The sequence below is a fragment of the Salminus brasiliensis genome, chromosome 1 (assembly GCF_030463535.1).
Source record: "Salminus brasiliensis chromosome 1, fSalBra1.hap2, whole genome shotgun sequence".
NCBI classification, from domain to species: Eukaryota; Metazoa; Chordata; class Actinopteri; order Characiformes; family Bryconidae; genus Salminus; species Salminus brasiliensis.
In genome coordinates, this window is record NC_132878.1 from 56,357,719 (window position 1) to 56,381,690 (window position 23,972).

Here is a 23,972-nt window from a genome sequence, read left to right on the forward strand (position 1 = left end):
CTGCGCATACGTCTACTCAAGTCTAAAAGTTAAGCCTAGCCGATAAGGGGAAGCATCGTTTGTAGAAGGGGTGCCACAGGTATCTGTGCTAGGCTAAGGGCTAACACGAGTCAATCAGCGACCGCACAGCACACTGCGCTGAGAGGGAACCAAGCACTAAGAATAATGTCTAATGTTGTAATAAAATGTAATAAAAACAAAGCTCCTGTGAGCCGCCGCAGTGGCAAATAATTCATGAGCCCATCGTAAAAGTGAAATTCTGAGGCCAAAACATGGGCCGTGGATGTGTAACTATTTCTGGGTTTTTTTGTTTTGTGCCCAAACGAGTCACATACTTACTATTTATACATAAAAAAAAAAATCTACCTAAAATATTTAAGAAATGCCTTCCGTGGCACCTTTAAAATTAAGCCCAGAGCTTATGTCAACAGAGAGCTCCCTTAAAATACACTGCTCACCTTAAATACATGCACAGTGTCGGTCTTAAACATGCAAGTATGTACTTAAAAAGAAAAGGCCAAAAGAAATCATTTCTACAAAGCAAACATTCATATCAAACATGCACATTTTCCCCATTTACCTTATTTTATGGAATTAAGGGAAGTGACCTCAAGATCTTTTTTGAAGTTCTGATCCTGTGACAAATAATGAATTGTTGGAAAAAGAGAAAACCTCTTTCCTGCAAATACTTGCTACTATACATCTTTACTCGTAAGATTACACACAGTACAACACGTGTGGAAACTCAAATACAGTCTTTATTTTGGTCTAGTTTACATAGTGAGTGATGTACTGAACCAAGCATGAGAAAGTCCAAACAAGCAGGTTAAGATTTAATCTAAAACAAAATAAAAAAAAAATAAACTCATGAAGTCTAGTGTCAGGTTACAGTGACTGATTTCTGCCCAAACTGCTGACTGTATTGTATTAGATCAGAATTCCAGGTCTTGTTTTTTCTCTTCAAGGTTATTGTGGAAGATCCTTTTAATCCATGTTAACAGCATATCTGTCTCTGAACCACTGAAGATCAGGTACAAGCTTGTATCCATCAGTCTATACTGCAGACTCTCTGTAAGACCTAGACTACACGCAGCATGGAATAAGTATTATTCCAATGTTATTTTAGAAAAGAGGTCAAAATATGAGTCAAATATGAAAAGTCCATCTGAACTCCAGCATTTTACAATCTAAACTCTATGTACCGTATATGTATGCATTTGATTATCATGGAAAACCAATGTGTGATTTCTTAGTACTGTAAAACAGCAGCACACCTTTTGACATTGTCATAATAGAATCCAATGGACAGATGCTGGCATTTTCTTTTTTTAATAATCCGTTGACCACATCTTGCCCATATTAGAAATTGCTGTGGTTGGTGCCTGTGGTAAACCCACATGTTTCATACCTTCTACTAAATGACCCTAAATCCATAAAAGGTGTCCCGAAATGTGAAACTTTGCTAGTTTCTTTTTTGCTTCTACACATTATATACATCCAACGCACTAGCGAAAGCCTTTCCAGGCTTAATGCAATGGAATGCTAAGCAAAAAAGGTCATGTGACTGCAAGACAATATATCCGTGATATATTGAGATATCCGTGACAAGACAATCATTAGCCAACTAGCATTTACCATCTCTTCTTTCTGCAGCTACAGGTTGGCCCGTGCCAGTGTCTGCAAACAGGAGAGCTCTCAGTGAGGGGAGCAGGTGCTAGGTGGGTGCTAGGCTTAAAGCTAACCAAGCTAACCCAGCTGACTGGCTACAATCTCTTTAGCTAGCTGACCACACAACCCTCTTAACAGCTATATAATTTGTTTAAGGTGATTTGTTTTTCTATGGAGGTTGCCAGTCTTATGAGGTCAGTTCCAGGTACAGTTTGCATGTAGCAAAACTGTGAACAGCTTCATAATTCTGATGACTGAGTGGTGTGTTGGTGTGTTCTGTTCACAGAAGTAAATGCATCAAGTTCGAAACTCTTCAGTCTACCACAGGGTCCAATAAAGACCATTTTTAAGAATGCTCCTAAAATGGGCACTATATCGGACAACACAACATCAGCGGTCTTAACATCCATGATAAGCAACCACATAGTACACAGGGTTTAAGTTGAGAAATGCGGGAGTATTGCTGTAAGCAAGCACAATGACATTAGCCAATATATTTATATATTTAAAAAAAAAAAAAAAAAAAAAAAAAAAAAAAAAAAAAACACGCACATGGACACTTGGACATGAACTGAAATACCTGGACAAGGGCTTTTCCACAACCTGGAAACTGGGACACATTAATATACTTCAGCACAAACACTGCCAAGTCTAAATGCCTCATTTACAACTCCCTGGGTGTTTATTCTTACAATTACACCCTTCAACACTGAGGGAATAGCTTCAATATATGCCACTGCAGTATGCAGTACTCACCCACTCTTTGTCCAGCTGCTAAGAATCACAACAGCCTCACAAAGCCATAAACAGCCATACAATGCACCTTCAGCACCTCTCAGCTCCGAGTGCACTTTAATACTTTTAGAAAAATGTGAAGTTCATTGGACCAAGCAGCTTTACAAAATACTTTCCTGGTTAGACCCCAAAATAAAAATGATGAAAAAATATCTATGGACAACGGGACTGCTGTAGTCTATATGAAGTATCAAGAGTAGTTTACTACTGTAAACTACTGTAATTTTAGAAGTCTTTGGAGTTTATCAGCATTCACGTGCCCACCAAAAATCAGTGGCAGATCTTTCAAATCATTCATTCCAACAGGAAGACCTCCTCGCCTTGTTCCCGCAACACTCTCCCACTTGCAAAGTAAACCCAATAATGGCAAGACGATTGGAGTTTCAGAAGCACTGCATACGGCCACACAGGTAGCCTGGAACAGACGCTGTTCACCAAAACACTCAAATCCCTTCTCTGCACTGAGCTGTAAAGAGTAGAAAAGAAGCTTCAGGAAGAAGCTAGGATTAGGATATGATCTGAGCAAGGCCTTGAGGGGGAGCCATTAGCACTGGGTTTGTATACACAAGTTCAACAAGAGCAGGCAGAAGTATAAGCGCTCGTGCTCAATTTAGTGGGAAATGAGCCAACATATTGTTACAAAGCAGAGATAACACAATGGTGTAGGATGGGTGTAGGTAGTATGGCGGTTGAGAAGAAAGGGTGGAGATCAAAAACAGGATCCACACATGACTAAGTTGAATGCTTTGAACAGAGCTGATTTTAAGTGTTTAAAAACATGATCAGTTCAGTCTTTTACAGTGACATTTCAGAGACACAGACGGTGTTGTGCAGTAGTCCCTCAGCTGACCTACAGAACAACTCACTCTGAAGGTCAGGACTACTTCCTTGGTCTTGACGGTGGGATAAATCCTCTGCTGATGACCTGTCCATCATTCCTATTTTAGAGCTGTGCATACCATGTATAGGCAAAAAAAAAAAAAAAAGACACATGAAAATTCTGTAGATTTAAGATTTAAACAATGAAACAACAGTGATAAGACAACCAAACATAAAAGAATAAAATGAATAAAAACTAAAAATCTTAAAGCTAATTTACTAGGAATTAACAGACTTCATACTTCAAAATTCATTTGCTTTAGTGGTTTCTTTGCCTCCCGAGGTCAGCTTGGAAATCAGCATATCCCATTAAGAATTCTGATCAAACTGGAAAAGCTCAAGCCTTATTTGGGTACAGAGCACTGGCAGAGAGGAGCCTAAAAACGACGATGTATTACTGGCCTCAACAGTTTCTTCAGGACAGGTTCAGGTGGTCGAAGAGCAGGGGCACCAAGAAGACGCAGCAGAAAGCCACTGTGCCGTACACCAGGAAGCGGTAGGTCAGCTCCACGTGAGGGTTCTGCCGGGCCTTGCGCACGTCGTCAGAGGGCACGCCGAACATTTTGCACGCCAGCGGGATAGCCACGGCCTTCATGACCGCTCGCACGGCTAGCAGCACAGCCACGCCCACAAGGAGCCGCAGCACCGAACGTCCCAGCAGAGCCCTGTCAATAGCAGGCAGCTTCAAGGGCAGGGAGGACAGTGGAGGGTCCGGCTGCAGGCCCAACTGGTGGTTGAGGTGGCAGGCCAGAGCACCTCCAGCTCCAGTGGCTAAAGCCTGAGCCGTGTCCCCTCGTGACGTGCTCCAGGAGTCCAAGGAGAAAGCCACGAGGGACAGGCCGATGTGCAGCAGCAAGATGACCAGAGGGGCAGAGCTGGCGGACAGGTAGAATGCGTCAATGTCGTCCAGCACAGGATGAAAGGCAGCCACGATCAACAAGCTGTAGAGGAAGCCTACGATCACCTCCTGAAACATGCAAGCACAAGAACAGGTTAGTGTAGAAATATAAACACATGATCACAGCTGAATCGAGCATACTTTGCTTTCCAGTCTCTTGATCTACACGTTTAGCAGAAAAAGCTGAAAAGGTCTCTGGTGTCTCCTCCCTCAGGATAATGTAACATTTACACATTAACAGTAAACCTAACCTTTGAAGGTGTTCTCGCTTTTATTTTTTATTTAAGTCGGATTACCTCTGCTCACAGTTTTGAATGCAGCCCTTTTATTTTTCTATTTGGAAAAATAGACATCATAAAAAAAAAAAGTAAAAAAGTACAAATACTTTTAAGGCAGGATTTCTCAACCTGGTCCCGGAGGCCCACTGCCCTGCGCTTTGTAGTGTTTCCCTGCTCCCATCACCTGATCCAACTATCCAGCTGATTAACAGCCCATTGAGTTAAAATGGGTGTGCTGAAGCAGGAAAAGCACTAAAACATGCAGCACAGTGGGCCTCGAGGACCAGGCATGAGAAACACTGCTTTAAAAAGGTACACTTTAAAACCCATACAGTTATATTGTTTTTACTTAAAATATAAAAATATACCTTTTCAGTACCTCCCCCACCCCCGACAGGGTGCAGTACATAAAAAAATACCCTTTTTCCAATCGTAACAAATCATTAAGTACAAGATATTAAGCATTTTTCAGATTTGGAAGAAAAAGCAAACAAACAAACATAATAGAACTTATACAACTTAATGTGCATTATTGCGGTCTGGAGTCTTGGATGGCCAATTCATTGTTCTATTAAGAACAGCAACTGTTCTTATGTTCAATATATAGTAATTGGTCCTTAACTAGACAATACTGTACATGGACTCTTTCTTCCAGAGGACTGTCCCACCATGTGAAGTTCCCACTCTGTGATTCCAATGCCAACCAAACAAGTTCTCAAATATGTGACAGACTCAGACATTATACCAGCAGTGTTCTTTATATACACTGTATTCAAGTAAACCATGCACCGTACACTTAAGGCCAGTTTCCGTTGAATATTTGGCAAGGCTTTAGCTGGTAGTAAATAAGATTTCCCACATCACTTAGTTCACAGTCAATACTAAGGAGGCTTGCTTGCCTACAATAAACAGGGTGTCCAGCTAATTTACAGGAGAACGGACCTGCGAGGCAAGACGTGACAAACAGAACAGACTCCACATTAACATCAGCACTTAGTGCTAAAAGCTCTCAGAGAGGTCAGTGTAACCATGGCAACTTACCGAGTCGTCTGGCAGGCAGGATTTAGTCTAAACACAGACCACTTATCTCACATACTAATCTGGATCTGGATGCAAACTGATATTTTTGGTTCCAACCACACCTCAACATTTCGGGACGTGTGTGTTAGACACTGTGTTAGCATAAGTGGAAGTGACTGCGCTTAAATCACTTTTCTGTGTGAGCTACCACAAAACACCAGTGTGTTCACACCACACACCCAGATACACACACACACAGCTTACTTTTCTTTCATTAAGAGTATTTTGAGAACCTTAAGATTACATCTTGGTCTACTATCACTGATGGTAAAAAAAAACCCTACATATGAACAGATATTTACACAGTAAATGTCTCTTGGAGGCCATTTAAACAAATTGCGACAACAATTTTTTAGGAGGTGTGGCTACACATGAAACTTCTTGATCTTGAAAAAGATCCAAATCTGTAACATCTGCAGCTCAGAGGAACTTGGTTCGGATGGAACAAGCAAAAAAACACCAAAGAACAGACCCGCAATGAACTGGAAGCTGCAGGAATACCAGTGCCTACAGTCAAGCTAGTCTTATATCGCCATGTATGAGAGCCTGTGGTCCAAGAAAGAAGCCCCCTGCTCCAAAATCGACATATTCAAGCTTGACTAAAGTTTGCAGCTGACCACATGGACACAAACACTTTCTAGAAGTAATTTTCTGTAGATGAGACCAAGATGTTTGTAAGAGTAAAGGCGAAGCATTCAACCTCAGGAACGCTGTACCAACTGTTAAACATGGTGGTGGTAACAACATCCTTTGGCATTTTTTGCTCCCAGTGGATTACATTGCATCTCAGAATTCTTCAGCATAACCTAAAGGGTTAAAACTTGGACACAATTCGGTGTTCCAACAGGTCAACAACAAACACTCATCAAAGATGGTTGCGGAATGGATAAAGCAGGCTAAGGGGGGGGGGGTTACGGTTTCTCAAAATTCTGACCCCGACCCTATTGAAACTACGTGGACCGTGCTTAAAAGCCAGGAAACCATCACATTTCATTAAACTCTACTCAACTGGTCGAATATCCCACCAGAATTCTGCCAAGGACCTTTTAAAGGGCTGGGTACCAACTAAAGCATTTTTTTCCTATAAGAACAGAACCACATAGGATCTTCCAAGTGTGCACCACTACAAAGTATATGGGTCAAACAAAAAAAACTTTCTAAAACTGCTCCACCACAACAATTCATGCAGATGTTTGTTTTTGAGTTTGTTTGTTTTTTGTTTTTGTTTTTTTAATGGCTCCCTGCTTCTGAACTGGGAACAAATGTAGAACATAATCTTCGCTCCTGGCAGTTCCTGAAGCAATTATCTGTCGGTCATACCAACATCCTGTTTTTCACTCTCTCAAGGCAATCTGGCCTTCCTCTTCGCGTGTACAACACTTCTCCCTATCCGGGACTAGCTTACTTTTGTCTGCCTTACTGTAAACTATTGTTCATCACCTCACACTTGCTTTCTCTCCTTTTTCCACTGACATCATGTTAAGCGGAGTATCAGCAGCTTTGGCACTCTTCAGATCCTGTCTGCTGAGAAGCGCACGCCTCATCGGTTTGCTCCTGCTGTCAGATCTGGCGTGATGTGCGTTCAAGGTTTGCAGGAGATTACAAAATGACCTTCAACACCTGACAAAGAGGCCCATTATTACCTAATGTCAATTACGTTTGCATGATCTACTCACACACACACACACACACACACACACACACACACACACACACACACACACACACACACACACACACACACACACACACAAAAGCAAACTGTACAAGGCAGGAGGACAATCTGCCAGAATCTGCTGAGCCTGGGAGCCCCATGAACTCTGGTATCACAGCTGTGACCAGGAACAATAACTAGACAAACACATGGACTTTTTTTCCTCTTAAAATGTACAGAACAATGTCAAAGGGAAGCACAGTCCCACCTCTCAACTACATACACACCAAAGCACAGAACCAGTGTTTTTAAACACTTCTAAAAGCCTGACAGGCTTTCCTTTGCTTTGTAATGCAACCAGTATCTGAGTACCAACAAGCCCATTTCCATTTTTGAGGAAAAGTAATGAGAAATAATGGCTGATTCATCACATAGGCCTTTTAAACCAGACATGTACAAAAATGATATATATCTTATTTATGGTTAGATTAAAAAGCATGATTTTTTAAAAACATTATACTAGAATCTGTGCACAGACGTGAAATTGTTAATAATATGCCATAAGTCAAGTCAGACATGAGAAATACTGAAGAGAAATTGTCCTATAAGCATTTCATTTTTCATACAAGATTATTTATATATCTATTTGGTGCTCTTATTCAAAGCATAGTGTAGACGTGCCAATAAATATCCTTGCCACAACAATTACCTAAGCTTTCATCATGATTTTGGATTTTAATCACAACAACTTATATAATACACTACAACAATCAAACATACAGTGCTATGACTAAAAGAAAGAAATAAATAAAATGTAAAAAAAAAAAAATAATAATAATAATAATAATAATAATAATAATAATAGATCTAGAACTGCTCTTGGAGATTATTAGAAAGTCTTGGGTTATTTTGGTAGATAAATACCAAAATAACCTAAATAATGACTTCTATCAAGTCAGTCAAGTAGCAGGTTATACAGGAAGTCATAACCACAGAGGAAGCATGCACATACCAGCAATGATGTAAATGATAAATGCATAAATAGTGCCTTACATCCTCATGTTTACACCTGTAGACCAATCATTAAATTACGAGCAAATGCCACACAGCCACGCACCAAACATGAAACTCCTCAGAAAAGGTGCGAACAGGAAAGCTTGCCAATGTGTGCGAGACACATGTGTTAATGTCCACTTCATTAATAACAAATATCTGTATAACAAGCAGTGAGTTGTGTCTCCATTTATAATAATACACACTGTAATACACAATGCCTATGCAGCGCTAGGCTAGGGGTCTCAGGGGCTCAATAGCTAAACTTTTCCAACACGTCACTAATATCAGCAGCACATTTTTAGCCATTTTAACATTTTCCAGGTGTTTCCAGGAAAAAGAGGTTTTCAAGATGTTCCGGACCACATAGCTTTAACCCTGTTAAAGCTTAACTTTACTATTACACAAAAAATAAATAAATAAATACAAATCCACTGGTTATTAACCAAAACATTAACAACCTTATGTAGAGCATGCCCGGTATGGTTACATGAGAGCTTGTAAATCTGGTAAAACTGACACTTTCACTGAAATGCAGTGCTGCTATTTTAAAAGTTTTTTGGTTGTGCTGAATATTGGGGTATATCTTACTGAATGTTCAAGATGGTGAATGTAACCTAGGATCCTAGTCCAAAGATCCTCGTTTATGCAACAAAGTGTGTGTGCTCCAGCAGCGGATATGCATGTGTACGGTTATAGCAGTAGCATTCCTACCTTAATAGGGAATCAAACCCACAATCTGTTGTTTTAGTATTATAAGTATTATTCACTGTCCATTTGCATGAGCTGAAACTAAAAGCTGTCTGCGTGATTCCTTCACAGTTCTGGATCTCTCCGCTTGTAAAATGTATGTGCAGAACGTGTCCTATAGCGGTGGCTCAAAGCGACAATTCTACTTCCCAAGTGTAGGGGGAGCCCAAGAGAAAGGAATCCAAAAATTGCTGCGCAATGCTGCTTTAGCTGTCAATGAAAACTGGAAAAAAAAAATGGAAGGTGTTCCAAAAAAAATATCTGACCAGTACACCCTACCCTACAATATCTGGTCACTATCATTTCAGCCACTAACTTAGATTAAGAGCCCTTACATATATATTAGGTAACATTTTAAATTCCATTCCTCTCACTGGTGGTCTCTACAGATAATCCCAAGAACAGAACTGAATGTAGATAGAGCATGTCGTCATCATCATTAAACATCTGCTACAGTGCAGCGCTGATGACTAATGGCCAGCCTGTGCTCACATCTGCCCGTGTGCATCACCAATTTCACACAGCCGATGATAGGATAGTCACTGGCTCCCTCGGGCAAAGGACAGCGAGCTTCCAATGAACGACGCAGCTCACTGAGGGGGGGTGTAACAGCCAGCAAATTCAGCATCCTGCGATTAATGCAGACAACCAGCTGCCACTGAGTCATCAGCCATGATGATTCATCTACAGTTTTAGCTTGTGAGCATCCACATCGACCCAGTGGGGTCCTGACTGCGGAGGTGGATAAGATAAGACAGTTCTTAGTCAGTATGATTCATTTCTCTGCTGCTTTGTGCCTTGCTTTCTGTGCAGTATCCATCCCAGACACCCATCGAAAACGGATGCCATTGTTTATTTTCACTGAATAAATACTATGTCTTGGCTGGGTCAAGGAACATCCACCCCATCAACATGATTTTTGCGCAAATTCAGCCCACATAACCAGTTCCTGTCACAACATACATACACAGTTCCTATGAAGTTGAAATACATGCACTGGACCTGCACGTCTGATTTTCTTACTTACCAAGACCGAATGCATGCCCATGTAGATTCTGCTTATGCATACCCAGAAGCTCCAGCATATGGCCACACTCAGTCCAAACAGGAAAGGGTACTGTGAGACAGAGAAAGATGAGAAGATGGAACAATTATGAAGGCGTTTTACACCAGCAGGTTAATAAAGCTACAGTGCAGCCTTTCATGGCAGAGGCTAATGTGAATCTGTTTACAGAAAGGGGTCCGGTACTGTCGTTTTAAGTGCCTGCCGGCAAGATACCACTTCATAGTATGCATAACTAAAGCATCACACGTTGCAGTTAACACTTTGGTCACACAATGAACAACAGGCCTTCCTGATCCAGGCAGAACTGAGAAGTAAAATGACTGTCAAAGAGGAAATGAAAGCCAGAGGCCCCGGCCCTTCCAGGGGTTTACTGATGCATAAAGATAAGGCTAGGAAAAACAGCACACTATTTTCCCACAACAGTGACTGCCCACACTGTAGGATGGTGTTCACTTAACTCTTACTAAACAATTAGTGTTTGATAAAGGGCTGCAACAAATGACTTGACTGTGGAATAATCCATCTATTATTGAAACGAATAACTAGTTCTTTAGATTATGAATTGCTCATTTAAATTTAGCTTAAGTTTTTTATGCATTTTTTTTCATGCCAACATGAATTATTAATAAAACTCACACATTAACTTTTTTTATTGCTCAGATGTGGAAAGTCTGAGCAATAAAAGCTAAAAGTAAATTCATTTTCAGATCAGCAGAACAGAAAACAGTGAAACAAGCGCAAGACAGTAATTTTAACTTTCAGTCACAGCTGATCCGCCACACCATTGCTGCTCCTCCGCTACTCTGATTGGCATTTTTGGTCGAAGGGCAGGACTTATTTGTAGAGTCGGACTTTATCCATAAACAGACGCCATGTTGAGCAGAAGGACTGCCGTTCACATTGTAACCAGTGACCGTCTCCCATTTGTATTTCAGCTTGGTTGACTTGCTTGAAGAATTCTCCTTTTCACACTTCGCCCATGTCCATATGAGACTCACAAGCCTCACAGATATAACTCTGCACTCAACTCACACAGCAGATTGATTGCCCTGCAGATGTGTGGCCGTCCATGCTCCATTTACGTGACGTACAGCTGCCCAGTTTGTGCGTTTTTACTGCAGCCCTCCATTCAGATTCAGAGAATTTCTACTGTATAAATCAACAGGCTAACTGTATTCTACACTTTATTGGTTAAACTTTGGCGTTTAGTCTGCGGTTCATATGCGTCCCTAACCGCTCCTAGTTAGTGTGGGAACCACGCGTGATGACATCAACTAATCAACTACTAGATTAGTTGCCAATTAATGTGGTTGTTGATTTTAGTCGACCAAGTCGAGAATTCATTGCACCCCTAGCTCGATAGAGTATGCCCTTACATAAGCTTTGAAGCTACCTCCTGTTTCAAGGGAAACTGACAAATACAATATAGTCGCTGCACATTAAGTGAACGTTATGCCAGCCACCACTGTCCATCCAGGCAGATGTTTCCTCAGGGCTTCACTGATCTGATGACTTCATTTATAACAGACTGATGAAGCTTTGGGTATGAATCAATCAGGATTAAGTTCTGCAACTGGGGAAAAAAATGTGTGTCATTTTTCCATGATAGAAATGAAACCATTTTTAAATTTTAAATAAATTTCCAGTCAAAACAGCCACAGTACAACTCTGGATTCTGGAGTGTCTCTCAATGATGAAAGTGCTGTTTATCTGATGGGACAGCTTTTGTGGTTGATCAGAACGGTATGCCACAAAGTGGAATTTGTCGGTTTATCCAGATAACTTAAGCCCAACGTCAAGTCTGTCCCAAAGGCAAAAAGGGCAGAGGAATTCCTATAGGGCAAACTTGAACTTTGGGCTTAGGATATCTGCCTAAATGAGCAACCTTGCTGTGTGTTACACCACTGCCCCCAGTCTTTCAGAGTTGTTAGGAGTTTCGTTTTCTCTGAAGCATTTCTGAACAATAGTTTTAGAAACTCTGGGTATTTTACTTAATCTCCACTGACTTTCTACTTCTTTATGCAAGTGGATTATCTTCTATCTAGGTTCCGCTTAACAACCATTTTGCTATACTGCGGAAACTCCCCAGCAAGACAATGGAAATTGTCTATGTCTATTGCTAGACAGCATTCAGAATATTTGTAAGCTAGTGAGTTAACTGATGGTGATCCTGTTAAACAACACAATGTCAGTTATGTTGGGTGACATTAGGGTGACAGTGTACCGATTTGACAAACAGACAAAAGGACCGCAAAGTATGGCAATAAAATTGCCTAAACATTGCTTGGGAAAATGTTACCGCCTCTAAGGCACCTCGCAGCCCTTTCCAGAGGCACCTTTGTTCATGTGGATGAACATAAAGCCTGTACCTCACACTGGGCTGTAGCCATCAGGTCACTGTGTCTTTGTGCCAATAGTGCCTGCTCAAGCCATCACACCCGCTGGCAGGATTAAAGCTACCCTTGGCTCAGGCCTCTGCCACATCTCATGTTTCTGAGGTTAAGTAGGAATGGCTAATAGAGGCCCTCTCTAAGCAAATCTGAAACTCATTACTGTGCTACTGCCTAGTGCTAGTGTTCATGAACAGAAGTGGACGGTCATGAAGATATTATAAGTAATGATAACAGAGGTGGACAAGATCGTGACATTAATTACCACAGTTGTAAAGGTCAACACATCCAAAGTCAATGCCTGCATGATGAATGTAGGTGTAGAATGAAATCTAAAAACAGGTGGCACATATTTGCTGAGCAGTGCCACTGACCGTGCTGGGCTGAACCTTACTGGGATGCCAGTTTGCCATCTGCCGTGCACCCAGAAAACCCTGCTGTACTGCAGTGGGTGAGTCATTCTCTTTAGACTAGGGGCATGAAGAGCGTGCAAGCAGTGTTACTAAATTTACAGCCTGCGAATTACGCTTCACAAAACACAAAGGAACTCTATGAAAACACTAAGCTAGCAAGAGACAAAGAAAGGGGTGAAACAATGACCTTGGGCCATTGTTCATGACGTCCTGCTATTCCATTATTCTACAGAAGTGCATGACAGGAAGGAAAATTAAGTCACCTCATCACTATGGATGTCCCCATCTTCTGTGGCCAGGACAAAATTTGGTTTGGCTTGACCTCTCTACTGTCAGAGACTCCATTAAATAGCGTAGCGCATTTTACACCACCATCAACGTTTGCTGAGACAGACACATAAGCTGTCGGAATCAATGAAACTTCATTCTGCAATGATCCTTTAAAGCCATAAAACTTGGCCAAAAGTTGGCCAAAAGGCCTGTTTGTTAAAGATTGCATGAATGGGAGACAAAGTTACAACACTGCAATCTTGAAGGCACGAGTATATCTATTAGCTGAATCAGTACAAAGTGTCTACCTCCAACAACTGTCAGTTTTTACCCTTTACTCATTGAACAGGGAAGCTCACACCACTATCTCCTCCATGAACCCAGTAAACTCCACTGCCTGTTGGTCAACCAAGAGATCAGAAAGCACCTACTGTTCTCACACAACAGCCTACCAGCATAAACTCCCTCTTCACATACTATCTGGGTGACAGGTCGCACACAGTGGCTAAGAGTTTATTACAAAGAGTTGAAGTCTTGGAAAGCGCTACCTACCTACCGTGACACTGTTAGGAGAAATGTACCAATACTCTGCCTCGTACTGGGTCACTCAATATGAATCCCAAGTCAATACACAAGGGTATCAAACAATACATGAAACAACCTGGAGTGAATAAAGAGCTTGTATTATTATGGATTTTACATCTTTGAAGTATAATTGCGTAATAGTCTATGGTCTCGTGCATACGGCTGCAGCACACCACTGCCAATTTCTCAGGCCACAACATGACCTTAAGTGCATTATAGCAAGTACACAATATACACTCTGAGGAAGGGTCATATGGTTCTCAGTTCTCCAACTCAAGGGGTTTGTGTTAATGTGGAAACTGAGACTTCGAAAACACACCCTCTCAATGGCAGTGACTCTCTCAGAGACTTTAAAAGACTTTTAGAGATTCTTTAACATATGGAGACTGATTGTTCCCAGAGAGTGACGTGGTGACAGGAGATAAGAAACGTGTTTGTTTATCTTCAAGCTGATAGGGCTAATGGCCGTCTGAGCTAAACATCCAAAATGTTAGACAGTGCTGACACTGTCATAATGACAAATGCCATCAATGGTTTTGGATTTAGTCACTTTTTTGATCATTTTGATTTACATATTTGCATTATAATAATCGTTTAAGAGCAAAGAGGGAAGTCAGAGTGTGCAGCTGTTCTGGGATCTTAATGGTTCACTCCACTTCTGGTTTCATTTGCCTTTTTGGTTGCTGGGAGTTGTACTAGTTTTTCTCTTTTGTCTTTTAAATATTTTCCCAATGCTGAAAAGATTTTTAGTCCTGACTGAAGTTTTAATCCATCTTTTAAATTTTACACTTTCAGTCCTGGTCATTGCTCATCACCGTGGAGCTGATGAGCGACTGTAAGTCACAGTCGATACAGGGCGACGGGTCATTTGCAGACCAGCTTCCCGGTGATAAGACCGGTCATGCTTCAGTGATCTCAGTGGTCACATTTGTAGGAAAGGCTGCAAGGTGGATTATCCTTCTGACGCATCGAAAAGCATGAGCAGAGACCTGAACTAATGAAGCTAGTCTGAGAGCAGACATCAGAATTGAGTCTCTGTGAGGGCCAAGGTTAAAGACCGGTCCTGCCTCAATCAGTACATCTCACTGCCTGGGCTTGGGCTAGGCCACGCTGTGGTTCGAGTAGATCAGTTGTATTGCTTTCGTAAAGGGGAATTTTAGCAGGGTTTTTTTTTTATGTAAACAGTTATCAGAGAGGCTTGGTGTTAAACATGCCATTCATGAGAAACGTAAATGGTTGAAATTTTTTTGAGGTGGTGATAGGAGCCAGATATTTAGAGGATTGTGCCCTGAAACATGTAATGCAAAAAAATATATAAAAGAAAATAATAAAATTTTTGCATTAATGATTGCATGTTAAACTCAAAGTAGATTTAGACAGTAAGTTAAATGGCTAAATTCACACTGTAGGTATGGGATTCCTGGTTCCTGTCAGCACTAATGTAAACAGGAGCCAGTAGGTTTCTCTGAATGACTTTCACAGCTGGAAAACAAACAGCTATTCGCACAATGTCAACGCCAGTGTCTTCTCTGGTGGCACTAAAGGAGACTTAGGCACAGACTAACGGTACATGCGGTGAAAGCATACCTCCCACCGGTCGTAGGTAAGCAGAAACAGGCAGAAGGGCACAGAGGTTCCGGTCATGGCGTGTACAGACGGCATGCTGTACTCGAAGATGTAGAAGACCTCCACTTTGACCACAGGCGGGGAGGCCGGACGCGTCCATCCCACGAGGTCTTTGGTGGACTGTCCGAAAAACAGAACCCAGACCCACACCAGGATGACCTGCCGGCTGACATAGGCATCGACGTTCCACATCAGGAAGGGGAAGAAGACGATGAAGAACATCTCGTTGCCCAGCTCAGTCCCGATGGTGAAGAGGTAGAACAGGAACTTGTTCTCGATGATGAACTCCTGTCCAACATCTCCGGTCAGAGAGTTCTTGCGGAGGGGCTTCACCCTCCCCCTCGGCCCCGTCGAGCCTGCGCTCTCGCCGGAGCCATCAGGCAGTCCAGAGCTGCTCTCAGACGGACCTGCTGGTCCTGGTCCTCCTTGTCCATCCTGGGTGTCCGTACCGGACACCGCCGCTGCCCCGTTCAGAGAGTCGTGTGTGTTTTCACTCTTTCGAAGCCGAGGGCCTTTGACTTCCTGCTCCCCGGCCCCCTGTCCCTGACCCGGCCCCGTGAAGGCACCGTTAGGCGATGGCGAGGGTTCCCGCTCCTCCTCGGCTCCCGGAGATTTTCGAGGAAAGGTTCCTCTAACGCCGCAGAGCTGCTGAAACCGGGCGACATGACGGGGGTCCTGCAAGTATCTGCCCAGGCCGATGAATCGCTGGACCACAGCGCTCGCCATTCTCAGGGGCAGACTGTGAGCCCCTCACGCCGAGCAGAGCGAGGGTGGTGCTTCCTTAGCAGCACGCCGAGCGGCAGCATATACAAGACTGGCTCTGTTAGCTCGCTAGGCTAGCGAACTCCGGAAACCGCTCGGGCTAATTCGCGGGCTCTTCAGGGGTCCGCGGCTCGAATGCAGCCCCTTCGTCCTTCCGTGTTGAGCAAAGCGCAGCTAGCCAGAAATATCGACGACAAAGGCGGTTAATCTCATCTGAGCTGGGCTGCAGACAGACGGCGCGTCGCGCTAGCTCGCGGACTGCGACTTGAATGAAGCTGTTGGCCAGATTGTGCGCAGGCACGCGCGCTGATGATGACGTAGTGGCGGGTCCCCTTTGAGCACTGGATTAGAACACTGTTCCGGGGGTAGGGAACTAAGGGCACAACGCAGTGTGGTGATTTTCCTTTACTTTAACACACCAGCTAAATCAAGACAGTCCACAGCTTCAACATTGCAAGCTTAAGCTGCTGTAGTTAGTCATCTGCACTGATGCACGTGTGTGTGTGTTTCTCCGGTGGACAGTGGTGGTCCAGTTCGTAGATGCAGGGATGCAGGGATGCAGGAGGCTGGCAGGGCTGCGCCTCTGGCTGAAATGTACAAACACTGACACTTTCGTATTTCTCTGCTTTATCACCAACTACATTTGATAGCAGTTAGTATATGACTAGTATATGAATTGAATAAGTCTTTGTTCCACCACTACACACTATTAATCCAATGGCTCCAGTGGAGGGGAACTGAGGGCCTAAGGCCAGCACAGTTTGGTGTTTTTCATACATTTAACAATCAAACTTCAATAACTGTTCAAATATTAAACCAATTTAGTTTACTACTAAATTACTACTAGAGTACTATTCCATGAATGAATCACATCTGACTGAGTCCCCCCTGTGTCTCGGTGCCCATTATTCCACTATTAATTCAATGAATTTATCCTTATTACACTATTAATCCAATAGCCCCAGGTCCCATTTTTCCAATGGTTAGGGAACTGGGAACAAGGGCTGAAGTGCAGCACAGCGTGGTGTTTTTCCTGCTCTTACACCCCAACTAAATTAAACAGTCCACAGCCTCAATTTAAATAATTGTAAATCTCTCTGCCTTGCCTATAATTTTGAAAAGGCTAAAATAGTCATATCCTTGTAAAATGGAAAAATAGCAGTTTGATGTACTGTTTATTTTTAACACCAGCTGAATTTAGCATTTAATGCATGATTTGGGTCTGGGGTGTCTGAGCACGAAAAAAAGCTGTACAAGAACCCTGCACTATTCCACTATTCTATTAATAATCACGCCAGTCTGAGCCCCCCTGTTCCAGTATTAATCCAGCAATACATTATTAATTTAGTGTCTCTGTCCTGATTGGATTAATAGTGGAATGAAGGACCCAGAGTAACACTATTCCACTTCTAGTGCAATGGGTCTGGGTTGTAGTCCTGCAATACTAACAAGCGTTTGTTCTCCTTCCTAATCAAAGCGAACGTCTGATCTTAATCACAGCTAATGTGAAATACAGCCATCTGCTGCCCAAATCTGTCAACACTCCTGTTTAGAGACAATTCGAGTAGCACAGTCCATGACTTGACTTAAGCGGATTTTCAAGCTCGCCGAGTTACCAGCTTTATTTATTAATGAACAATTCTCATCAAATCAATTCTAATATTCAAGTAAAATACAGAAAAAAAATACATAATACTTTGAAACCACAAACAAGTAATCCACACAACTCCAAACATTCCTCTATATGACCTCAACAACACAAGAAATGCCATATTTATTCTGATGAACTGTCTGCATGGTCAAATAGGAGTTGTGGGGAAATGCAAAAGGTCCATACATTCTCACAGTATCAAAAGAAATATATATATATATATATGTATATATATATATAAATAAATCCAGTATGCAAATGTCAAGACCTACTGACCGAGGATACACAAATCCACTTCCACAGCAATGCCGAATCTCTTTCTCACCACTTGAATCTGTTTCTCTGCTGCGGGCGCTTCACTGAAAGGGAGAGAAAGTGTAGAGAGAATATGCACTGGATTGATTCATTTAAAGACGTGCTGCATGGTTTATTCAATTATTCAAAACCCAATTAGTTAAGGGTCTCTTTGTACTCTCTAGCATATAAAAAAAGTCTTCCTTACGTGCGTTTTTGTCTTCTTCCTTTGTGCTCAGCAGCCAGTGTTGTGTTCGCTCATCGGACTCTTTAGGAACCCAAAAAGTATGACATTTACATATTAGCCCACAAACAAATACATAAATAAACAAACACAAACACACACATACAGCTAGACTGATCTGTGATAGTACTGAGAGTTCTACAGAGTACTGCAAAAAGGTTCTTTGCCTGGTATTAGTAGGTAATATTGGTGCACTCCATGGTGCAATATAGGACCATTTTTAAAAATGCAAAACATTTTGCTAGCTCGGACCATGCCTTCAGCTTATGATGATTTGGGAGAAGACCATAAGACAGGACAAGGACTTTGGGCTGAAGTTTGAGTAGCTTCTGCTTTGTGGTAGAGGCCAGTCCCCCCTTGACAAGTGGAGCCAAAAATGACAGGGTTACAAGGGAGCAGACAGGGTGGTGGAGGGTTGCGAAGACTTCGTCAACGACACTTAAACAAGGTAGAGATGGAATTATTCGAAAGCTAGATTAAAGAAGAGGGGCTTCAGGCATGTTCCTCCTCCCAAAACTCCACTTATGCATTAAAATAGTTCCTTGTGTTGTCTTTTTTTTTTGTAAAAGAGGGTTTCAATTGAAATGCTGGAATTTGAATTTTGTCATTTTAACAATGAGCATCACTCTGGCTAAAATTCTTATCCGTGTAGATGCGTGTGATCCTATTAGACTGGCAATCTTCCTGTAATCTTTAAATAAGAGGTATTATGGAGTCTTAACCTTTTTTGCCTAGGTTTTTCCAAGTCCTGGCCCTGAGGGAAGGTGGTCTGTTTTTACGGGTTCCCAGACACTCCTGTGCATGGTCCGTTCCTGAGCCTGAGGTGTCCATCTCCACCTGTCTGTGTCGGCGGGATTTGGATGCCTGTGATGAAATCACCCCCAAAATAATGAGGAGAAATATAATATATAGAAAGGGCCACATAAAAACCCAACAACATAACTCTCAATACAACCTTGGACACCACACAGGCTTTGGAGTAACAATGATAGTACGCACATTTGTCCATGCTGTAAAGTAGCTGTACCTAGTACAACTTCAGTCTAGTGCAGAGGTAATACACACTGTTCCTTTATGACAAATTAAGGAATTTATAAAGGAGCAAACGAAAGTAGTTGAAAACACAAACCTTTGATAGCTGGCTGTAAGACTTTGACTTTATGGAAGCAAGTAGTTCTATTCTCATGGAGGACTGGGGAGTACAGGGAGAAATAATCAGTGCACTCAAGGCCTCTAAAGCCCCTTTCATTGGGGGCAGGATTAGGTAGCCTACAATTTGTATTGTGAGGGTTCTTCTGAAATGTACAATACATCAGCTGGACTAACCTCAAGTTCAGTCTGCTGAGTGCTTTCCTTTGCTTCAGTGCCGGAGTCTTTATTCCTCTTGGTCTTCGCATTCTGAAATACATTTCCAGAAGAATCACACACAGTTCACAGAACCACCTCATTCCAACTAACTCAAATGAACCTCAGAAACAAACAACCTCAAATGATACAAACCACATAAGGCTAAGAAAGACATGCTATATATTCTTAACACCAGACAGAGTCTGAAGTGGCCACTGGGTGGCCCACACTTACTGTATTTTTTTCCTGCCACTGCTGAAACTCAAGGGTGCATTCCTGAAGCTTTGCAGTCAGGTTGACTGGAGTCACACTTATTGAGGAGGCCACAGACAAACCCTGCTTAATCCGCTCATAATGATTCTGAACGTTAGCAATTTCCTGCAGGAGGAAACATTTTCAACGGTTACTTCTGAATGTAAATATAGTCAGAGCGGTTAAATATTTAATTGAGGAGACGGTCACTGGTTGAAATATGAATGGAGGTTTGTGCAACGCTCAACATGGCGTCTTGTTGACACGGGTCAACAATATTGGAGCCCAGCTGTCCTGCAGTGTTGCAAAGATGGCTGCTGAGTAAACAAACTTGCCTATGAACATGTTGATATACTATACTTGTTAGAATTAAAGCAACATTATGAAGAATTGGTATTTCATTCTCCTTGGCTCCCTCTACAGTTGGGAAGTGCGCTAGAGGACATGCATTTTTGGACACGTTAAGAGATACGGAACAGTCACTGAAAGTGAAAGACAAATGTGGACTGACATGGTAGACTGGGATCACAGGATTATGTTGTGATTTTACACTGTGCAATGTTACACAGTTTTCACAGGCTCTGTCCTGCTCACTTCTCCAAAGTTACATAGTGCAGTTAGCAGCATGCAGAGCCTGGAATCGGAAAGATATGGATGCTACTCTTCCTTTTACAAGTCAAAGTAACATCAACATGTATTTTTACAGTTAAAATAACAGCGTAAAAATCTACATACTGATGCTTTAATAGGGAATGTGAAAAGCTGTTAAAGCTCATTATACAGAGGCAACATTATGATTACACATTCCCAGCCATCAAAAAAAAAAAGAACATCCTTTCTGCTATTGAGTTCTTTGCTAATCATAATTTTTACATGCCAAACCACATGAAAAGTCTGAATAAATCCTGGACATGGATCACAGTGAATAAGCATGGTTTCACAGGGTTTTATATTTGCAAATTGACATTTGTAGCAGGGTGTAGCATTTTCAAGTCTTCTAGTTGTTGTTTTATATAGCACCTAAAAGAACAATAAAATAATATAAAGGAAGTAATCACTTCAATCAATCTTCAGTATTAAAGTTAGAGTAAAATAACACTCACTTCAAGTGTGTCTGTATTGACCAGCTCCGCCACCCTGGCTGATCGATCTTGGAACTCTTCATTGACATCTTTGTTCACAAAACGGCGCTTTGCATCGAATGTCAGCTGGAAATAAGATAAATGTATGGTCAGTGTTGATCAACTGAGCCTTTGTGGGTATTATTTTTCTATACCATCCATCCTACACAGCAAAAATAAACACAGGTCTTCTGCACCAGCAGTCAAAAACTAATTACTAATGCATTACTAATGCCAAGCACCTGCTGTTTGAGGGAATTTCCTAACATTTTCATTTCCTAAAAGCATTTTAGCACAAATATGATTCTGTAATGGTGGAGTGAGCATCACACTGAACACTCTCTCTGCCAGTTATTGTGATATGAACACTAATGCGCTTTAGGGAAACACGTGAGCATGGTTCATTTAAAGAGGTAAAGCGTAGATATTACCAGGACAGTATCTAGGACACTTTATATACAGGTGCTGCACACAGGACATTTCACTGGACATTCCACACTTACAATTATTATATTATCTGCTCAACTTATGAGCACATTTCACACTTTACACTTAGCCTTTGCTCTCTACACTGCACACCAGAAGTACAGCTCTTTTAGATTTCTAGATTTTAGTGTGTATATACACCTATATACAGCTATTCTCATCTATATACTTATCTGTACATATTTTTAATCTTAATTTTAGTTGAGAATTTTTGCTGTGATCTTTATATTTTTTACATTTTATTACCTTATCATGACCAGTTCATGCATCATCATCAAAGCATTTCACTGTGCATACTAATTAATGTGACAAACTTTGATTAGATTTGATTTGATATTCCAACAACACAATGCAGGATCTCGTATCACTCATCAAGTAATTGAGTGGTTTGAGGAGGAGGAAATTCAGAGGAGGCTTCACCTTCTCAGCAATATCTGCCCACCGCTCAGGGCACGTATGCTCACTGTCCACTGTGTGTTTGTGTGTGTTCACTGCACAGATGGGATAGAAGCGGAATAAAAGCCAAATTCCATCCATGTTCATCACAAATAGTTGTCTTGTCTTGTCTAAGGCTCTAATCAGAACACGCTGCATTATTAACAGTAGTATTATTGTTATTTTTATCTATTAGTAATAACTGCAGAATGATTGAGCAATTATTTTTGACTGCCAGTATATTCTTACAAAAAAAATAATAATTTTAAGAATTTGAGGAAAAGTTTGAGAACCTGCTTGGACATGGCAGTGTAATAAAACACCTTCTCAGACTCAAGCTTCCTGTAGACATATACAACATCCAAGTGCTGACAGCTAAAGGCATCAGAAAAGAACTTCTGGATATGCACCCAATCCTTCAGAGCTATCCAAATCTGAAAGAGTCATGAAGGTATACGTGAAGATACACAACAACATGCACGCAATAAATTCAAGGGGACTTGGGGAGTTCAATGACAATACAAGCAGAAGCACCTTTTCCTTAGGCAAGGGAAGCTGGGCGTGGTAAAGGCCGTAGAACATGTACAGTGCCCCCGCCCTGATCTGAAAGCTGTACGGGGGCAAGAAGTAATTGTACACTGTGGCAAAGACCAGACGAGTGAAGGTTCTTTTCTCCTGGCGCGTGGTCATTCCACTAAAGGAAAAAGGCATAATAATAATAATAATAATAATAATAATAATAATAAATATAAATATATGTAAGCTGCAATTAAAAAAACACTTTCGGGTGAAAATGGGCCTATTTTAACATTTAAGTCTAAATTAATATTAATAAGGCATGGCCACCAGATAACATATTGAAGCCACAAATCAAGTTTCTAGTGGCCGCAGAATAATAACTTGAGGTCACAAGAAGAAAAGGTGAGTCCAGTGCCATCCCAACAGTAAAGCATCCTGAGACCAATGATGTGTGGGGTTGCTTCTCATTCAAGGGAATGGGTTCGCTCAAAATTGTGCCTAAGCATACAGCCATGAATAAGGACTGGCCTCAAAACACCCTCCAAGAGCAACTTTTCCCAGAGCTATTTAATGCTGAATACTGCTTTTGAACCCAGCATGATGGAGCACCATGTCACAAGGCCAACATGATCACCAAGTGGCTCGGTAATCAAAACATTGTGAACTTTTGGGTCTGTGGCCAGGAAAGTTCTTTGCGGACATGTGGTCAATCTTCAAAAAGAGGGTGGACAAATGCAGAAAATAATATCTTGAGGCCACAAGATTATTATTATTTTTTTAATTAGAATAAATAATTGATCTATGTCACCTGATCCTTCTGAAAGACTTCTAAAACAGATCCTAACATATACTGGCTAAATGTAACACTTAAATTCAGGACCACCCAACACCAACAACACGACTACATCAACAGAGCAGTGACGACACACTGGGCTACAGTGAGCGCAGGGAGGGCTTACTGAAACACACTGGAGAAGTCCATGTCTCTCCATATGGCCGCAAACTCCTCATATCGCACCGAATCCGTTTGCTGGAACCGGCCCAGCAGCTCCTCGCAGTCCGTTTTAAACGGAACCCAGAAATAGTCGCAGGATTTTGCAGCAGCTTAAAAAAAAGGAACCACAGCGTGAAAAGTGTGGTGGTCGTGGCGGAAGTGAGGAAGTGGGGGGGCAGGTGTAATGAGTTTACCTGTGGTCATAGTTCATCGGGAACTGGTGCAGAAACCCTAAGCATGGCCTGGAGCAGCTGGTTTAACCCGACTGAATTCGGCCCAATCGTGACAAAGACGACGCCTCGAATAATCGATTGGCCAGGGGCTAAAGCTCAACCAATCAGCTTTCAGCTTTTAAAAATGAAAGAATTTACAACTTCGTGATAAACCTTCACACCTGCTGAATAATGATGAGTGCAGACAGGTGTGCACAAGTTTATTATTTTACATGTTGGCCCCAGAATT

The 23,972-nt window shown here is 41.8% G+C and overlaps 2 protein-coding genes across 2 annotated transcripts; both read right to left on the minus strand.

Annotated features, from left to right (window-relative positions):
• Positions 1-2,189: 2,189 nt before the first annotated feature.
• On the minus strand, positions 2,190-16,471 carry sgpp1a (sphingosine-1-phosphate phosphatase 1a). The gene is made up of 3 exons (XM_072682732.1): positions 15,367-16,471; positions 10,083-10,172; positions 2,190-4,309 (listed from the first exon to the last, which is right to left on the minus strand). The coding sequence occupies exons 1-3, from the start codon at positions 16,129-16,131 to the stop codon at positions 3,758-3,760; spliced, it is 1,407 nt and encodes a 468-aa protein (XP_072538833.1). The 5' UTR covers positions 16,132-16,471; the 3' UTR covers positions 2,190-3,757.
• A 1,601-nt stretch (positions 16,472-18,072) lies between these two features.
• On the minus strand, positions 18,073-23,763 carry snapc1a (small nuclear RNA activating complex, polypeptide 1a). Its single transcript, XM_072682733.1, has 11 exons — positions 23,705-23,763; positions 23,476-23,620; positions 22,532-22,691; positions 22,291-22,431; positions 21,059-21,163; positions 19,938-20,081; positions 19,683-19,754; positions 19,486-19,548; positions 19,079-19,220; positions 18,321-18,380; positions 18,073-18,177 (listed from the first exon to the last, which is right to left on the minus strand). The coding sequence occupies exons 1-11, from the start codon at positions 23,712-23,714 to the stop codon at positions 18,140-18,142; spliced, it is 1,080 nt and encodes a 359-aa protein (XP_072538834.1). The 5' UTR covers positions 23,715-23,763; the 3' UTR covers positions 18,073-18,139.
• Positions 23,764-23,972: the final 209 nt, after the last annotated feature.

Excerpts from the sequence above, each read along its gene's own strand:
- sgpp1a (XM_072682732.1), bottom strand. The coding sequence starts at position 16,131 with ATGGCGAGCGCTGTGGTCCAGCGATTCATCGGCCTGGGCAGATACTTG. Across the intron at positions 10,173-15,366 it reads TTACCTACGACCGGTGGGAG|TACCCTTTCCTGTTTGGACT; the intron begins GTATGCTTTCAC and ends TCTGTCTCACAG. Across the intron at positions 4,310-10,082 it reads TGGGCATGCATTCGGTCTTG|GAGGTGATCGTAGGCTTCCT; the intron begins GTAAGTAAGAAA and ends TGCATGTTTCAG.
- snapc1a (XM_072682733.1), bottom strand. Across the intron at positions 22,692-23,475 it reads GACTTCTCCAGTGTGTTTCA|TGGAATGACCACGCGCCAGG; the intron begins GTAAGCCCTCCC and ends TTTTTCCTTTAG. Across the intron at positions 18,381-19,078 it reads GAAAAACCTAGGCAAAAAAG|AGTCCGATGAGCGAACACAA; the intron begins GTTAAGACTCCA and ends GGGTTCCTAAAG.